Genomic DNA, 17,387 nt, shown 5'->3' on the forward strand with positions numbered 1-17,387 from the left:
GTCACATTTATTTGCAAGGGATTTCAGTTCTGACTGACTTGTTAGAAACTCTTCACCATCCAAAGGGATATATTCAGAGGCAACCATTATGGCCCCAATCCTGGTTTTCAGTCATTTGATCCTGGTGATAGCTTAGTGCTTTTAAGGAAATGCTGAGCAATTTCAGCAACTGGACACAGAAGTTCTGTGTATTTCCAGTAAGAGTTGTGCAACCTTACCTTAGAGTTTTCCTAGTGATCCTCCTGCTGGAGAGCGAGCCCAGCTCAGTGCCCCAGACGGGTGTGCACGGGGTGTGTGCACGGAGGTGGAGGAGCCCCCCTGCAGCCCTTTGCCCTGCTGTGTGTCCCACAGGCCCTTTATGGCACCACGTCCGAGACTGCCGTGTGGCGCCGCTGCGCCAACTACGTCAACGGGAACATGGAGAGCGCCGTGGGCCGGCTCTACGTGGAGGAGGCCTTTGCTGGGGACAGCAAGCACGTGGTAAAGCCCTCAGCCCCTCAGCCTGAGTGCCACCAGAGGGGCACTGCATCACCGCCACGTGCTCCCTGACACAGCTTTCATTGCACTTTTCATTGCAGCCCAGTCAAAGTGGGCTCGATTTGCGAGTTTTTATTGAAGTGTTAACAACGGTTATTACAAAGGTTTAAAAATGCCAGTTTTTATCAGAGTACGGTGTGAAATGTGAGGCTTGCAGGTGCACAGCTGGAGGGAGAAAGCCCCTGCCTGCTCTCTGAGCCAGGTCCATGGGCAGCTGTGCACGAGCCAACCCTCACACTCCAGGAGCAGCACTCGCTGGCACCAGCACCACTGCTGCTCTTTGAGAGTGACACCAGTTCACATCCTGCCACCACTGGGCACTGGGGCAATTGGTTATTTCTGTTCACCTCCAGCCACACAGAAAGCTCCTGAAAATGGACCTGAAGTGAAGCCTTCATTGACTGCCATCACCACTGGAATCCTAGTGTGAAACCACCCATTTTTGGGGTTGGCACAAACACAACGATTCCCTCAGATGCACAAAGTCCAGCAGGGCAATGTCTGTTAGGTTTTGGTAACCTGCATGACTGAGCTGCATTGCCCACCATCTTACTCTGTGGGTTTGTAACATTCTGATGTTTTCTCCAGGTTGAAGAAATGATTGCAGATATACGTGATGTTTTTATAAAAACCTTAGATGAACTTACCTGGATGGATGCAGAGACCAAAAAGAGAGCAGAACAAAAAGTAAGTTCTGTCTGAAATATTAGTAATGTGTAGTTCTATAAAAATCGGTATTTCAATTGTTTGTCCTGACAAAAAATAAGTAGTAACTTCTATCACTATATCATAATACAAATACATTTATAGTTGTGCTTATATAGGCACAGCAGTTGAGGATTCCGAGGGAGGGGGCCTCTGGAGGTAGACACACAAAATGGGAAGAATCTGTATACAAGATTAAGACCTTTCAGGCAAATCGGTGATTAAGGAGCTAGACAATGAATATCTACAGGAAGACAATACTGAAAATGAGAAGGAATGATTTCTGGTGATTTGACCAGCTATTAGGAGGAACAGGATAAACCCCATAAACTTGTGCTTTCAAAGAAAAAAAAATTCAAACAAACATTAACATCCTGTGGTTTCTGCGGTGGCTTCTGTATTGCCTTTCTTATATAATTTATTATTTAAAAACATGGTTGGATTTGCTATGGATATCAAATTCCCTTGTCCCTAGGCAAGAGCAATTAGAGAGAGGATTGGTTATCCGGATGAGATCGTGACAGATAACGACAAGCTCAACAGTGAGTACCAGGAGGTAAGTTTGCACAACAGGCAGGAGAATTAGAAACGGGTTTTCAGAGAAGAAAAGGGTCATTGGCTTTCCTTGCCCCACCGAGCCCAGCTGCAGGGAAAGGGAGGAGGTGTGACCCCCAGATGTGCCTGGCTCTGGTGGCATTCCAAGGACATGCCCACATTCTGCTGGGGTTATGTGAGGGCAAGCGTGGAGCCAGTGGTGTTCAGTGCAGCATTCACCTGGCACAGGCTGGCCCAGCACTGGGGGCAGGAGCTGACTGGTGTTTTGTCTGAGGTGGAACTGCTCCTTCCAAACTGGCTGGTTTGCAGCAGGCAGCTCCAGCGGTTAAGGGCAACACCACCAATTGCTGAACTCCACTCAAAATATCTCTAGAAAGAGAGAATGAAGAGCTCTGGGAAAAGTACCCAGCTCAGAGAGATGCAGCTACAATATCAACTCTGTGATGTAGCAGAGCTCCACAAACCAAGGTCTAATTGTAGATCAAAAAACATTCTTAGAAATGTGTTGCTTAGCTCATCGTGCTTAAGACTAGATGTTCCTGATCCGTGTGTCTTTTATCCCAAATCAGTAACACCACCACTAACTCCTCTTCTCCCTTTCTTTTTAGCTGAACTACAAAGAAGAAGAATACTTTGAAAACATTATTCAAAATTTAGTATTTACCCAGAAGAAAAGGTTGAAAAAGCTTAGAGAAAAGGTGGACAAAGAGGAGTAAGTATTTAATAATACTCTGTCTAGTCTTTTATCCAGTTTGCACAGGAGAAGGTATCTTCCAACTTCAAATATTCTGTGATTCAGTTACACGGTTTCTAGGCTTATTCTAGCAATCATTAACTTTGCCATTAACAATTGAAATACTAACATTTATTCCTCTGGTGTTACCAGGTGGATAAGTGGAGCTGCTGTTGTCAATGCTTTTTACTCAGCAAGCAGGAATCAGATAGGTAAGGTTTACCTATTTATTTTTTATGTATGTATGTACGTATGTACTTTTACAAACAGGAAGTGAAACTATCTTGTTACAACAAGTTTGAGTATAAAGATTCCTAAGGTCAGCCTACCCAAAACCATCCATGGAAATAAAAAGCCCTGTCCATTCTGGCTAAAGATTAGAACCACATGGAGGCCCCAGGGCTTCTCATCTTGTGAACCACCCCAGCTCCCTTCACAGTGCCGCAAGGCTCACAAGAGTCACAAAACATTTCACAACATTAATTATGCTTCTCAGTATTTCTGTCACGTCCATTCTGAAAACAGTGTTTAAATTTTAGTCATCCAAATGTCACAGACTGCAGTGTCCTTTCTAGGCCATCAGTGAGGTGCTGTGATCCACCTGTAATTCCTGAAAACAAGGCTAAAAAAATGGAAAAACCTTGTCCTGCAGGGCTCTGTACAGAAATGAAACAAGATTATTTCTTGATGTGAGCATTTAGCTCTTGACTGAACAGTTAACACAAAAACTTCCAGAAGGCTTTGTTCAAAATAGCTTTGTTCAGTAATTTGTAGGAAAGGAATCATGATGTGGAAGACTGAAACTGGTGACTGGCAGTTAATGTGAGTCATAAATTCTTACCTCATCCTTTAACTATGGCATGCACAGGATAATTAAAGCAGTCTGATCTTTAGAGTGATGTCTGAATTAGCTGAGAACTAGACTTTAAAAACCCTCCAAAGAGCAGTTCTGTGCATGATGTGTAAGGAGCCTGGCGCTCTGGGTACGGTGTGAGCTGCTCTGCCCCATCAGGAGTTCAGACCAAGAGGAGCCCCCTGAGCTCCCAAAGTGCAGCTGAGCTGCTGCTGGCCAGGCGGCCCCGGTGGGCTCCCCCAGGAGCAGCTGGCTGGGGCTGCACAGCCCTGTCCCCTCCTGGGGCAGAGCTCCAGAGGTGGCTCCTCACCCTGCCGACACCATCCGTGCTCCTGATAACAGGACAAACAGTGGGGCATCCATCCCACAGCAAAGCAGCACTGCACTGGGGCTGCTGTGGCAGCACTTGCACACGCAGCACAACTGGCTCGTTGCTAACCTGGTTGTTATTTTCTGGTTTTCCCATGGCTCTTTCTCATCCTGAAAGAAAGCCCTAGGACTGAACTGGATTTATACTGAAATGCAAGATGTATGAATCTTCTTTCTTTTGCTGTGGAGAACTGTCACACAATTCCTTCGGTCTAAGTTGTGTAGAGCTACATCCACCTCCTTCCCAGGGAGAATTAAAACTTCATATTGCAGCGGCAGCAGGGAGACAGGAAAAGGCCTTCAAGATACTAAGTGGAACTGAATATTTTATAGCATTTTATTATTCTTAAATTATAAAAAGATCAGAATTGCAACATGGTTTCCTTTTAAATGAATTGTTTTGTAGAAGAAGCCTAGAAAAATGAGCAGAGAAGTGGGTAAATGGAACTGCTTTGTTCCAGTTCTTTTATTGACAGCTTGGCCTATTTTTATTGATTCCAGTGGGAGTTACTTGTATTTTCAAGGGAAGAATAAATTCCTGTCTCTGAGATTGATTTGTGATGGAATGATCAAATAATCTATTCTTCCTGGGGGACACCCTCCCACTTCTCACAATGTTGTGAGGTTTGTTTAATGATGAGACTGAATCTGTGAATGCTAAGTGATGTAAATTGGAACAAACTGCTTTTTCCTGCAGAGCAAAAGAGTAACAAAGCAAAAGCTGGTCATGACTGTGGAAGTGTCTGAAGAGGGGGCTGGTCTTGCTGCTCTGTGGCTCCTGTCCTACAGCATGCCCGTGTGTCAGTCACTTGTTGCTGCTGGGAGATCCGAGGGAACAGGGTGGTTTTGGCTGAAGCCCATAAGTGTCTGTCCCCACTGTACCTGCAGGGTAACAGGGCAGGGCCTTAACTGTGCTGTGGCTTCTTTTGCAGTCTTCCCTGCGGGCATTTTGCAGCCCCCTTTCTTCAGTGCCTCCCAGCCCAAGTCTCTGAATTACGGCGGCATAGGAATGGTCATCGGGCACGAGATCACGCATGGCTTTGACGACAACGGTGAGCACTGAGCTGCTGGTGACAGCACTCCTGCACAGGCTGTTTGACATGCTGTGCTGCTTAATCCTTCCAGGGAGCACGGGAGAGGGACATGGATTTCCACACGTGAGATGAAGGCTGGATTTCTGAGGCATTGCAGTACTGCTCTCCCAAGAGCACAGTCCAAAGTCTTGCTCGCTGCCCCCTCGCTGCACCAAACCCTCTTTTCCTGTATAAATAATTCTGTTTAACATACTGTTACAGGCAGGAATTTTAATGAGGACGGAGACCTCGTGGACTGGTGGACTGAAGAATCAGCACGGAATTTCAAGGAGCTGTCCCAGTGCATGGTGTACCAGTATGGGAACTTCTCGTGGGACCTGGCAGGTGGACAGAACGTAGGTCCTGTTTGAGGAGCTCCTGGTCTGATCAGACAGCCCTGCTCCCAGTGCCACATGGAAGGCACAAGAAGTTATTCCTCTCAATTCCACTGGCTGGCTTTTTACAGCCTGACAATATATTCCATCACACAGGATAGGGAAAAGATAAAACTCCCAGCCCTGAGGTTTTCCCAGAACATGTGTTGAAGTATGGGAACTCAGAGAGAGGCCAGTAAAAATAGAGAAGAAAATCTCAACATATTTTGCTGCCCTTTTATTCACATTAAATTCAATCAAAGGATGATTCTAGATTTTGCAGCTTTGACTATTGTTAATCAATATGATGGACTAAAGGTTAAAATTAGGATTTTTTAAAAATAGAATTAGAGATTTCCCAATATCAAAGCTTCATCATTTTTGGTGTTATGTGACTGACTTAGGAATACGTGCTAAATAGAGATCTTCTACATATCTGGCTACTAAGAAGCTTCTGAACTCGCCTACCACACAGAAAAATACCTTCTAGCAGGTTTGCTGATGTCTGTTAACAGACAATTTCAGCAGTTTGGAGTTTGAATTTTGACTTGTTCTACAGACTACATTCTGCCACTTCCTCTAACTGGAACTGTGGTAAGAAACTGAGGATTAAAGACAAGGAGAAAAGAGGAAGAATAAATTAACAATGACTAAGTAGCAGAAAATCTGGGTAAGATACAGAGCTGAGAAAGTTGCCTGGAAGGGAAGAAAGAGGATTAGAAAAACAATATTATTTTAAAACATGTATTTTGAGACAAGGGACATAAAGACTTTTCAGAGATTTTAACATAATCTTCTACTAAACCTTCAGATTTTAAGGTAATTCTTGCCGTTAGAAACTGGAAAATGCACAAAGTTTGGTGTTACAGGTCCAGGATGAGCTTTATTCCCAGAAACCAATACTTTTCCTTTCTATTTTACAGTTGAGCGGAATCAACACACTAGGAGAAAACATTGCTGATAACGGGGGTGTGAGACAAGCATACAAGGTAAGAAATATCCATTTCTCTATTTTAGCTGAAACTGTCAGAGATTAAGAAAATCAGTTTCAGAGCCTTGGAAGAGGAAACACAATTTCTGTGTTAGGGACAAGACCTACTGCACCATCAAGGCCTGGATTAAAGCTACTGGCCAGCTCTGGTATTTCTCTCATCCTGTTAATCACGTCAGGCTGTAGATTACCTGTTCCTAGGGAACTCTTTTTCAATTTTTTTCCCCCTTTGTGAATAAGGAATGTGTGGAATGGAAACATTCACTGGCTCACACTTGGACCATGACCTAAAGAAAGTGCTGATACCAGCAGCTGTCTGTCTCTGGCTGTCTTTTTCACCAGGTTTTTCATGTCAGGAAGGAGGGGCAGGATGACTTTCTTCTGACCCAGAGACATAAACACTTTGCTTTTCATCTTGTGCAGGTGACTTGGGCCCTCTGTACTGGTATCCCAAGATGTCAGAGACACTGAACTCCCTGCACTAAGCCTTCCGTGGGAGCTGGATGCTTTTTGGCTTTGCTTTCCTTCTGTTCCCCAAACAGCTGCTGGACTCCCTAGATTGGCCACGGTTGAGACTGAGAGTCAGAGAGACACAGGTTCTTTTTGTGAGCGTGGTCTGGAAGAGAGTAGCGAGTCAGCTTCTCTGTCAGCTTGCCTTGTTGTTCACAAATCTGATGGCTGCAAGCCTCAGCAACATGATCCTCCTTCTCCTTCCCTGAACACCTTCTTCTGTGGCAAAATACTCAGCACTTGACAACTGAGTGCTGTCACTGCTCAGCAAAGAGCTCTGGGCCAACGCACACTTCTCCAAGCTCTCACTGGAAATGGACATGTTTGAGGGCAAAGACAATTATTAATGCGAGTTTAAGGAATGGTTTGGAAGCCTAAAAGAGGCATCAGGCTTATTAGATTAGTCTGATCTTCGGTTACTGGAATATTTGTGCAAAGTACAAAGCCATGAAAGGGGATACTCTTTCTGAAAGGAATGGGAGTAGCCAGAAAAATTAGGTCAGAAGTTTTAAAAATTATTATGACATCATATAAACAGTAAAAAAAGGTCCAGAAGGAATCTTGAGAGGTCAGCATCCCACTGCCCTCCCCATGCAGGTAGAATCAACCCCTTCTGCATCCTTCCAGAGGAGCATTCCCGCTGCCTCCTCCTGGCACTCCCAGTGCCACCATGGCTCTGCCTCCAGCAGTGCAAACACAACAATCTGCTCCTTTCTCTCCTGTGACCTTTCACATATTTGAAGACTTACATGCTTCAAGGCCCAGACTTCTCTCCTTTAGACTAAACAAACCCAATTCTTTCGATCTTTCCTCATAGGTCATGTTTGCTGGACCTCTGCTCATTCTTGCTGCTTTCTTCTGGACTCTCTCCAGTTGGTCCACATCTTTCTTGAAGGGCAGTGCCCAAAACTGGACAGAGCACTCCAGCTGAGCCCTGGCCAGCGCCGAGTGGAGTAGAAGGATTACTTCATGTATTTCATATAAGCCACTCCTGTTTACACATCCCAGTACAACACTGGCCTCTTCTGCAGTGCTGTGGCACTGTTGGCTCTCGCTCAGCTGTTATCCATGGAAGCTCCCAGAGCCTTTTCCATGGACCTGCTATCTGCTCCTTCCTCAGCTGCGCTCGGGCAGTTTATGGGCTTTACTTGTGTTGCTTTGGCACTGACTTCAGGCTGGACATTTCTGCAGCATCTTTCATCAGTGATGATACACTAACAACACATCGTTTGACACGTCTCCATAGGAAACACGAAAGCAGCTGTTCTTACTGTGGCACGGTTTTAAAGCCTTCTGCAATTCACTTTAAAAAAACCAAACCCCAAAAAAACCCACAGTGGAAAAAATCTCTTTTTCATAATGCAGCATTAGATAATTGATAGCACAGTACTAAGAAATGGCCCTGTTGTCTTCTGCTTCAAGGTGGCACATGTGGGATGGATGGCCAAGGGAGGCAACGATTAATTATGTCAAAGAATCCATGTTCCTCCTTGTCATCATTTCATTTTGACTGGAAAAATGCTGGAAGTCGTAACATTTCTGCTCACTTCATTCTACAGGCTTATGAAAACTTTGAGAGAAAACACGGAAAAGAAAAACTTCTTCCTGGTCTCGACATGAACCACAAACAGCTGTTTTTTCTGAACTTCGCACAGGTATCCTTTACTTTGTGCCTGAGGGCTTTGAAAACTTGATGTTACAGTTTAACAGCAAGTCAGAGCAGGCTGACTCCCGTGGGCTAAGAGCTGGCAGAGCTGTAGAGCTGAGCAGTGTTCACTACACAACAGTGAAAATAAAGCCTTGTTAGGTGACTTTTATCTTCCTTAAAGATTAATTAATTCAGCCACTTATAAGCCTGGTATGAAGTGCCTTGTGCCCAGGTGCCTTTGTCTGGGGACAATGATGTATTTTCTTAACAAAATACACCCTTTTTTCTCTATGTGCTAATGTGGAATTTATTCTCATGAACATTAGGTGTTTCACAGTTAAATGACAGCAGGTCTCTTCCTGTAAAATCTTAGGCTAACGATGCTTCTCTTTGTTCCCTGTGCAGGTGTGGTGTGGGACGTACAGACCAGAATATGCAGTGAACTCCATCAAGACAGACGTGCACAGCCCAGGCAGATTCAGGTCAGCAGAGCCAGCAGCCCCAGTGCAGCCCCAGGGTGTAGCACCTGTGCAGCAGGGCTCTTTGTGGGGGAACTGAAGAGACCCTGCCCAAGGGCTGGGCTGCCTTCCCAGGGGAGCTTTAACATGCACACATCTGCAGGCAGAGCACGCTGGGGCTGCTTAGGAGAAGGGCTCGGCTGTCCCTGTCCCTTCCAGCCCAGCACTGCCCAAACGGGCAAAGCCCTTCCCAGGCAGCTCCACGGGCAAAGCAAGGATGTGGGATTGTTGTCTCATCCTTGAGAAGATCCAGCTTAATTCTGTCCACACTTAGGAGCAGCTCTGAACAGTCTCCACCACAGGACACACACACGTTCACCTGGCTGTGACTGTTACTGCAGAGTCCCAGTGCTGTGTCTGGAGCCAGGGCTCATCCACAGCTCCCTGGCTCCTGCAATAGCTCCTGATAGGGTTCTTGTACACCAACAGCACGGATGAACTTTCATCCTCCACTGAGGTCACAGCTAGAATCAGTGGGGGATCACTGCCCCTCTTAGCAAACCCATGTGCTGAGGTACAACAGCAGATGTGCATTCTGTGTCTGGGGTGCTCAGCCAGCCTTCCCAAGATCAGCTGGGCTCAATTCAGTAGAGCCATGCAGGAAACGTGGCTGCTCAGGGTGCGAGCCTTTGAGCCAGACTAGGAGCTTTTCTTTTTATCTGAAGTCAGAGCAGCCTATTCATCAGCAGTGTAACAATGTGCTCTAATAAACCTGTTTGGTCCAATGCCACGGTATCAGTGGTAGTGCAGCCATCACAGCATCTGCTGGAAGGCTGAGTCATCTCCAGGCTCCATGTCCACAATAGCCAAGTTCTGTGCTGTTACAATCCACTACATTAATTCCACTATCTTTCTTTCAACGGCTTTTCACCAAGTCTTGTTTGTCCGCCCCACTCAGATATTTAGTGAAAGCAGCGACTGTTCCCTCCCTGTTCTCGCCTGCCTTCACTGCGGGTGGGTTGTGCTATCTGGGATCTCTCCCAGAGGCACTTTGTGCACCAGCTCCTACAGTCATTCCTGTCTGGTCTCAGTGCTAATGAGGCTCCAGAGGCCCTTCAGAACCTCAGCACATCTGATCTGGACGAGGTACAAGGCCTTTGAAGCTGACTAGTTCAGCATCTCAGTGCCACAAGCTGTGTTTGTGCGTACCCTGGACACATCGCATCGTGCTGTGCTGTCTGTACCTCGGTAGGACAGGCTATAAACTTCACATGCAATGATACAAGTGTTCATGAGAGACCAGACAACAGCCTCAGGATGGGCAGTCATTTACAGGATGAGGCCCCTAAGAGCTCTAAAATAGAAAACATTTCATGAGACATACCCACAAAATTAACACCTAATAACATACTACAGAAGTGTCACGAAGGCTCCCAAGGTGCCTTTTTTGATTATTGTCTGGGGAGTGCAATGAGCCTTTTCAACACCTGCTACACTGACTGTGGGCTGCTTCTCCTCACAAGTAGGACAGGCAGTTCCTCATAAAAATTGTTAATTGCAGTGCATCCCATTTTAGCAGTCGTTGTTCATTGGAGCAGTGAAGCACAGCTAGATCACCAAAATGCATGAGGTTTCTGATAACCCCTTTTCTGTGCCATCTCCTGTTCCACTGCTGGCCCCCAAGAGCAGGGAGTCACTTTTGGCCTTCTAGAACAAGGGAAGTATTGCAAGTGTCAGTGCTGAACTTCACCTCAGCTTCTGTGGGCACACCCTGGTTCTAACGATGAACACAATTCTCAGAATAATCATGAATTACTCAAAGAAACAGTTCTTTAAAGAACTTCTGGGCCACAATCAATGTCCATCAGTATCTGTATTTGACCTGTCTCCCTGCATAGGTGTGTGCTGCTGTATTCCCAATCCTGAAGGAACAGTGACTCTATTCACACATGGTCACAATTACACATATAAAATCAGCCTTAGCTGGAATGGCCTCGTACTCACTTCCCATGTTGAGTTGAAAGCCATTGTTTGTATGAGACTTTTTGCCAGAAAACTCATTCACTGGAAAATCTGTGCAGAACGCCCAGAGCAGCAGCATGATCTCAGTTGAAACCTGGTTGGTGTAAAAATGTAAATGAACATTCACTGACGAGTTACCACCACAGCCCTTGACCTCAGGGTCTTGTTTTCCCTTCACCAAGAAACTTGTCAGCAAAACGTAGCTAAAAAACCCACAGTGAAAACTACTGACAAGTGAGAAATCTGTTCTAGGGGAAAGAACTGGCTTGTGAGAGCCAGCCATGAGGAGGGGACAGGTCCTGTATTTTTGGGGTTGCAACAGGGGCAAAATGAACTGCAGAAGAAAAGAACAGCCTTGAGGTGAAATGAAGCAAGTCAGAGCTCAGCAACAAGGCGTTCCCCACACTACACTGAGGTGACACAACAAAACAAGTTACAAAACACGGGTCATGTTGTTTGTTTCAAACCCAGGCGAGCAGCAATGACAGCGTGTTGCTTTGTTTTAAAGGGTCCTGGGGTCACTGCAGAACTCCCCGGAGTTTTCAGAAGCCTTTTCATGCACCACGAGAGACAACATGGATCCTGCCAAGAAGTGCCGCGTTTGGTGACGGGCTGCAAACCTCACATCTCAAGGAGCTTTCCAGGAAAAGAGACCTTTGCAGCTGACTTTGAGAAGGGGAGGAGGGAAGCAAGCTGAGTGGAATATGCTGGAGACATGGCTGTAATCTTGGTAAACATGCAAACCCCAAATCATGGCCCGTGGCAGCAGCGAAGGCAGCCTGGCTGGCTGCTGCTCCCCGCAGGACCCAGCTCCCCTGGCAGTGCACAGCCAGCCCTGACTGCAGCTGTAACCCTGCCCCACAGCCAGCGGCTTTTGGGGTTCATTCTGAACACAGAGTGTAACACACCATCCCCCCCGGGCCGGTGAACGCAGGTTTCTCATCAGGAAGGACTCAGTGACACACGTTTTAGCCGTCATAACACGACAGAGAGACAACAGTTCATATCCCAGGGTCACACTCTGTACCCTCTGCTGTTGCGGGAAATCTGTTCTACCAAATGTTTTCAATTTTACTTGAAACCATTTACACAAGAGGAGTCCAAAGACCTGCTGTACTTAAGTAACTTCTCACTAATTACTCCAGCGTGTATTACCTGAAGTCCCTATTAACAACAGTTAATTTACAGCTTTCCAGCCCAACTGAAATCATAGGTAATTTATTAATTTCTGTACCTATAATCTGTAAGATTGTGATCAGAGACCCTTTCACCATTTTCTAAGCTTTATCTTGCTTTCTCTAAAATTTCTCTTTTTTAAAGTTTCTAGTAATGTATAAATCATAGTTTTTATATTTAAATCTTGAGCTACACTTTTGACTTGAAGTATTGTAACATACTTTATCAGTGGCTGCATAGAACTGGGAAATTGGACTAAAGCATGGTATCGGGCAATAAGATAAAGCCTACAAAACTGAGTTCTCCAGTGGAGGGCACAGACATTGGAGTTTTCAGGCTGGCTGTCAGTGCTTAGGCTCTGATCCTGCACATTACTTGTACGTGTTCTGACCGATGTCAGTCCCCACATCAGGAAAGCTGCACAGCTGATTGCAAGAGTCTGAAGGAGCTTTAAGTAAGAGGGTAAAAGGCTTTAAATCTGCAATGATATGTATTAAACATCCTCATGCAGATTGCAAAGGAACTTACTGCTTTGTTTATCAAAGCAATTTCCAAACCAAGTACCAGATACCTCAGATGACTGCTACAATAGGTCTATTTAAAAACCTATGTCCTTTTAGCTGAGTTTGTCATCTGATCAAAACATTTTGATAATAAACTGAAATTATGAGCCAAATGCAGTGCGTGTTCTTCACAGGAATTATGAAAATACAAATTCTCTGCAAATAGATGTCTGTGCTTGCCCCTGAGCCCCACAGGTCAGAAAACACAGACCACGACGAAGAAATCCGTGTCACAGCTCCCGGGATCGGCTCAGGAGCGAGCCTCTCGGAGAGGGGAAACCCAGGGCGTCTGTTTTCACACGGAAACCAACATTTCACACAGGAACCAGCACTGCGCAGAACAAGGACCAAAAAAAGCCTCCAGCGCTCGGAGGGAGCCGGGACGGGGCTGCAGACGGAGAGCAGAGGCAGGCGGGCCCTGCGGAGGGGCGGGAGCGCCCTCGCCTGAGCTGCGCCCCGGGCCGGGGGCTGCCATGGGCAGGGGGGCTCTGATGGGCCCGGGGGGCTCTGATGGGCCGGGGGGCTGCCATGGGCCCGGGGGGCTCTGATGGGCCGGGGGGGCTGCGATGGGCCGGGGGGCTGCCATGGGCCCGGGGGGCTCTGATGGGCCGGGGGGGCTGCCATGGGCCGGGGGGCTGCCATGGGCCCGGGGGGCTCCGATGGGCCCGGGGGGCTGCGATGGGCCGGGGGGCTGCGATGGGCCGGGGGGCTGCCATGGGCCCGGGGGGCTCTGACGGGCCCACCCGCCACGCACCCCGCCCGGGCTCCTGCCTGAGCCGGGGCTCTTACCTGAGCCGTGCCCGCCGCGGGCCGGGCCGGGCCGTGCGGGGCTCCGGGTGCGCGCAGATCCGGGGCTCGGGGTCCACACCGGAGCGGGGCCGGGGGCTCCGGGGGTCCCGGGGCTCACAGCGGAGCGGGGCTCCGGGGGTCCCGGGGCTCACAACGGGGCCGGGGGCTCTGAGGGTCCCGGGGCTCCTGAGGGCGGGGGCAGGTGAGACAGCGCCCCCTGGCGGAGCGCACCTGGCGCGCCCCCGCCCCACCGGGACCGGACCGGACAGACAGGACAGGACCGGACCGGACAGGACAGGACCGGGACCCACCGTTCCCTTTGCGCTGCCACCCCGAGCAAGGCAGGGCGCTCAGCCCCGCCGGGGAGGTTTGGGGGCATCACGGGCTCACGGGCACAGGTATGGCCGGGTGTGTGAGGCGCTGCGGGAACAGTCAGGAGCAGGTGAGCCTCTTCCCTGGGCTGGTGTCAGCCCCCGGGGCAGGAGAGACGCAGCAGGTGGGCAAAGCACCCTGGAGCCACTGTCCTCGGCGTGGGACAGGGAACATCCCGCCCCAAGCTCGGGTTCACAGGCAGGTGTTATCCCTGTCCCTGTCCCACCCAAACTCTGGTTCACAGGCAGGTGTTATCCCTGTCCCTGTCCTACCCAAACTCGGGTTCGCAGGCAGGTGTTATCCTTGTCCCTGTCCTGCCCAAACTCGGGTTCACAGGCAGGTGTTATCCCTGTCCCTGTCCTGCCCAAACTCGGGTTCGCAGGCAGGTGTTGTCCCCACAGCTCTGCTGTGCAGCAGTCATGCTCTGTGCACACCAGCACCCTCAAATGGGATGACGAGCACTGCAGGAATATGAACATGAGCCTGGAGGTTTGCAGGATGCCACATGCAGCATCCCAGGACAGGGGGACAGACACTCCTCTACCTGGTTTACTCCAGGAGCTGTCCAGGGGACACACGGAAAGCCAGGCAGAGGCAAGCTTGGCATCCTACTGTAACAGTATTGTGGTGGCCTGACACTGAGGTTGTTGCCTCGCTTTAATAGTGTAGCACCAGCATTTTCCAAGAAATGTGAAAGTGCATGGCTTTTTCTCCCTCAATCACCAGCACCTCTGTGAGAGAAAAGCACCTGGCTCTCAATCACTCATTTTATTTTTCAGGAATGAAGAACCCCAAACCCTTTGGTACCCCTTTTACCCCCACGTGTGAGGAGAGCTTCACGCTGTGCAGCTGCACCACGAGCAGACACCCGAGTGGGTTGTCTGAAGGTGGTTACAAAAGGTCACTGCAGAGTGCTCAGTGATCTTCCAACAGCGTGGGGGATGCATATTTTCTTGGAATAATCCTCTCTTTATTACCCCATAAAACTGGCAGGAACTTCTGCTTTGTGTACAGCAAGTCAGCTCGGTGATATTGACGCCAGCCTAGAAAGTTATTTTGGTTTGCTCTGCCAAATCAAATCTCAAAAATCAGGTAAAGCTAAACCAGATTGTAGTGTTTACATTTTATCTCTGTAACGTTTTAATTGGAAACATTCGATTTCCAGCGTTGTGAGACACCCAAAGAGCTGTTTGGGCCAGCGGGACCTTTCAGAACTGTTTCCCTCTGTGCCTGGTGAACGAAGTGAGTTGTAAAAACACAGACGTGGTCAGTGTGGAGTCACAGCTGGGTCGGTCTGGGTGGGCTCAGACACTGAGGAGGAATTGAAGGTGAGACCGAGGGTCTGCTCGGGGAGGAGGAGGATGGTCCCACCTGCAGGTGCTGCTCAGGTGTCACAGCACACAGCAGCCCTGCAGGCACCGCCATCTCCGGGGTTCAGCCCCTCTCCTTCAGCACATCTGATGAGACCGGATCCCCCCTGCCCGCAGCTCCTTCCCAGGTGAAGAAACCCGGTGCTAGGACAATTCCCAAACGGAATGTCACACTCCAGCGCTCCTGCTGACTGCTGGAGTGGCCCAGGAATGTTCCTGGCTGCACCACGGCCAAATCTGTTTGTGTTTCCATTCCTAAAGCTCAACAGACAGTGCCCACAGATGGAGACAGGATGTCTGACTGATGTGCCTTCCTCACATTCTCAAAATTATACAGATTATGTGAGCAGGAGTAAATAAATTAGTTTCTTTCTCCATTTAACCCCATCAGGGGTTGTTAAGAGTTTTTTTCACATTCCCTTAAACATGCATCTTGCTGGGATCTTCCAGACATGCCTCTCACAATCAATTCTCTGCTTTAACTGAGGATTGAATTATTAATGATTTCATCTTCTCAGAACTGCAGCTCCTCAGTAGAAAAATCTTCATGCTCAAAAGCCCAAAGCTGTCAGTGAAAATGCAGTGATCTGATGCTCAGTTGTGATTTAAATGGCAGAGTCACTGAAGTTCACATGGCTTATTATTGACTGGGGGCATATAATTATCTCCAATTCTAATTAAAAAGGCAAACCCCCAGTACAAGACACTGAGGGCCCCTGGTGAGCCCGAGGTTCAGACACACTCTGCTGTGCAACCCTCCCAGCCCTGAGCAAGCCTGGGCTTTTCTTTTCCAGGGACATGCAAGGTTTCTGTTTCGTAACAATAGAGTCCAAGAGATTTTCCCTATAATAAGGCTAAAAATACTTGCCCAGGCCCCATGAGAAATTAACCCTTGCCTGTTTCTACCAAGCTTGAAGTTCCTTAGCTGCTAAAAGTTTGCTGTTCAGCAAGCAGGCAGGATCTGACCTACCACAAGATTCCAAAAACCACTCCCTAAATTGCAAATAATCTGAGAACGGAGAAATCGGTTTGGTGATTCTTCCTAATGGATAAAAAGTGTGCATGACATTTACATAGCTGATATTAAAAATAACTCATTTTATATGTATTTTAGTCATTAGAAATCTGAACTGAACTTCTGTGTTCTTCCCTTCATCATTGTAGGTTCTTCTCACCTGTAAGACAGAAAAAAGCATTTTAAAGGGTGGCAGTGCCAAGCAGGGCAGGGGAGCTGTGTGTGACACTGCTGTCACTGCAGGGCTCTGTGTGTGACACTGCTGTCACTGCAGGGCTCTGTGTGACAGTGCTGTCACTGCAGGGTGCTGTGTGTGACACTGCCGTCACTGCAGGGCTGTGTGTGACAGTGCTGTCACTGCAGGGCTCTGTGTATGACACTGCCCTGTGTGACACTGCCATCACTGCAGGGCTGTGTGTGACACTGCTGTCACCTCAGGGCTCTGTGTGACACTGCTGTCACTGCAGGGCTGTGTGTGACAGTGCTGTCACTGCAGGGCTCTGTGTGTGTGACACTGCTGTCACTGCAGGGCTGTGTGTGACAGTGCTGTCACTGCAGGGCTCTGTGTGTGTGACACTGCTGTCACTGCAGGGCTCTGTGTGACAGTGCTGTCACTGCAGGGCTCTGTGTGTGTGACACTGCTGTCACTGCAGGGCTCTGTGTGTGACACAGCTGTCACTGCAGGGCTGTGTGTGTCACCCTCACTCACTGCAGGGCTGTGTGTGACACTGCTGTCACCGCAGGGCTCTGTGTATGACACTGCTGTCACTGCAGGGCTGTGTGTGACACTGCCCTCACTGCAGGGCTCTGTGTGTGACACTGCCGTCACTGCAGGGCTGTGCATGACACTGCTGTCACCGCAGGGCTCTGTGTGTGACACTGCCCTCACTGCAGGGCTCTGTGTGTGACACTGCCGTCACTGCAGGGCTGTGCATGACACTGCTGTCACCGCAGGGCTCTGTGTGTCACCCTCACTCACCGCAGGGCTCTGTGTGTCACCGTCACTCACCACAAGGCTGTGTGTCACCGCTGTCACTCACCGCAGGCGCTGTGTGGCACTGCCATCCCTCCGTGGTCAGGAGAAGACAATGTACACCATGAGGGCACAGCCCACGATCCAGCCCAGTGCCAGCAGCAGGGGCACGAGCAGGCGGGACAGCGGGGCCTGGGCTGGCACAGAACACAGGGTCAGTGGCACCGTGGGGAGCTCCTGAGCCGTGCCACCAAGGCCAGCCCTGCGGGTGGCACGTCCCCGCTGCTGGGCATGGCTCAGC

The 17,387-nt window shown here is 48.8% G+C and overlaps 2 protein-coding genes across 5 annotated transcripts in view; one reads left to right on the top strand and one right to left on the bottom strand.

Moving 5' to 3' along the window:
* The window catches only part of MME (membrane metalloendopeptidase), a 32,235-nt gene extending 19,555 nt beyond the window's left edge, over positions 1-12,680 (top strand). For all 4 annotated transcript variants that reach the window (XM_064385012.1, XM_064385014.1, XM_064385011.1 and 1 more), the window contains exons 13-23: positions 352-480; positions 1,126-1,224; positions 1,718-1,798; positions 2,406-2,509; positions 2,684-2,742; positions 4,685-4,804; positions 5,048-5,181; positions 6,123-6,188; positions 8,260-8,355; positions 8,754-8,830; positions 11,337-12,680. In XM_064385012.1, coding sequence (XP_064241082.1) covers positions 352-480; positions 1,126-1,224; positions 1,718-1,798; positions 2,406-2,509; positions 2,684-2,742; positions 4,685-4,804; positions 5,048-5,181; positions 6,123-6,188; positions 8,260-8,355; positions 8,754-8,830; positions 11,337-11,436 — 1,065 coding nt within the window. In that variant the 3' untranslated portion in view covers positions 11,437-12,680. The remainder of the gene's footprint in view (positions 1-351; positions 481-1,125; positions 1,225-1,717; positions 1,799-2,405; positions 2,510-2,683; positions 2,743-4,684; positions 4,805-5,047; positions 5,182-6,122; positions 6,189-8,259; positions 8,356-8,753; positions 8,831-11,336) is intronic.
* A 4,508-nt stretch (positions 12,681-17,188) lies between these two features.
* On the bottom strand, positions 17,189-17,379 carry STRIT1 (small transmembrane regulator of ion transport 1). The gene is made up of 2 exons (XM_064385095.1): positions 17,362-17,379; positions 17,189-17,278 (listed from the first exon to the last, which is right to left on the bottom strand). Exons 1-2 carry the CDS (start codon positions 17,377-17,379, stop codon positions 17,189-17,191), a joined length of 108 nt encoding a protein of 35 aa, XP_064241165.1.
* Between the last annotated feature and the right edge of the window lie 8 nt (positions 17,380-17,387).

This window comes from Passer domesticus, chromosome 11 (assembly GCF_036417665.1).
Source record: "Passer domesticus isolate bPasDom1 chromosome 11, bPasDom1.hap1, whole genome shotgun sequence".
Classification (NCBI taxonomy): domain Eukaryota; kingdom Metazoa; phylum Chordata; class Aves; order Passeriformes; family Passeridae; genus Passer; species Passer domesticus.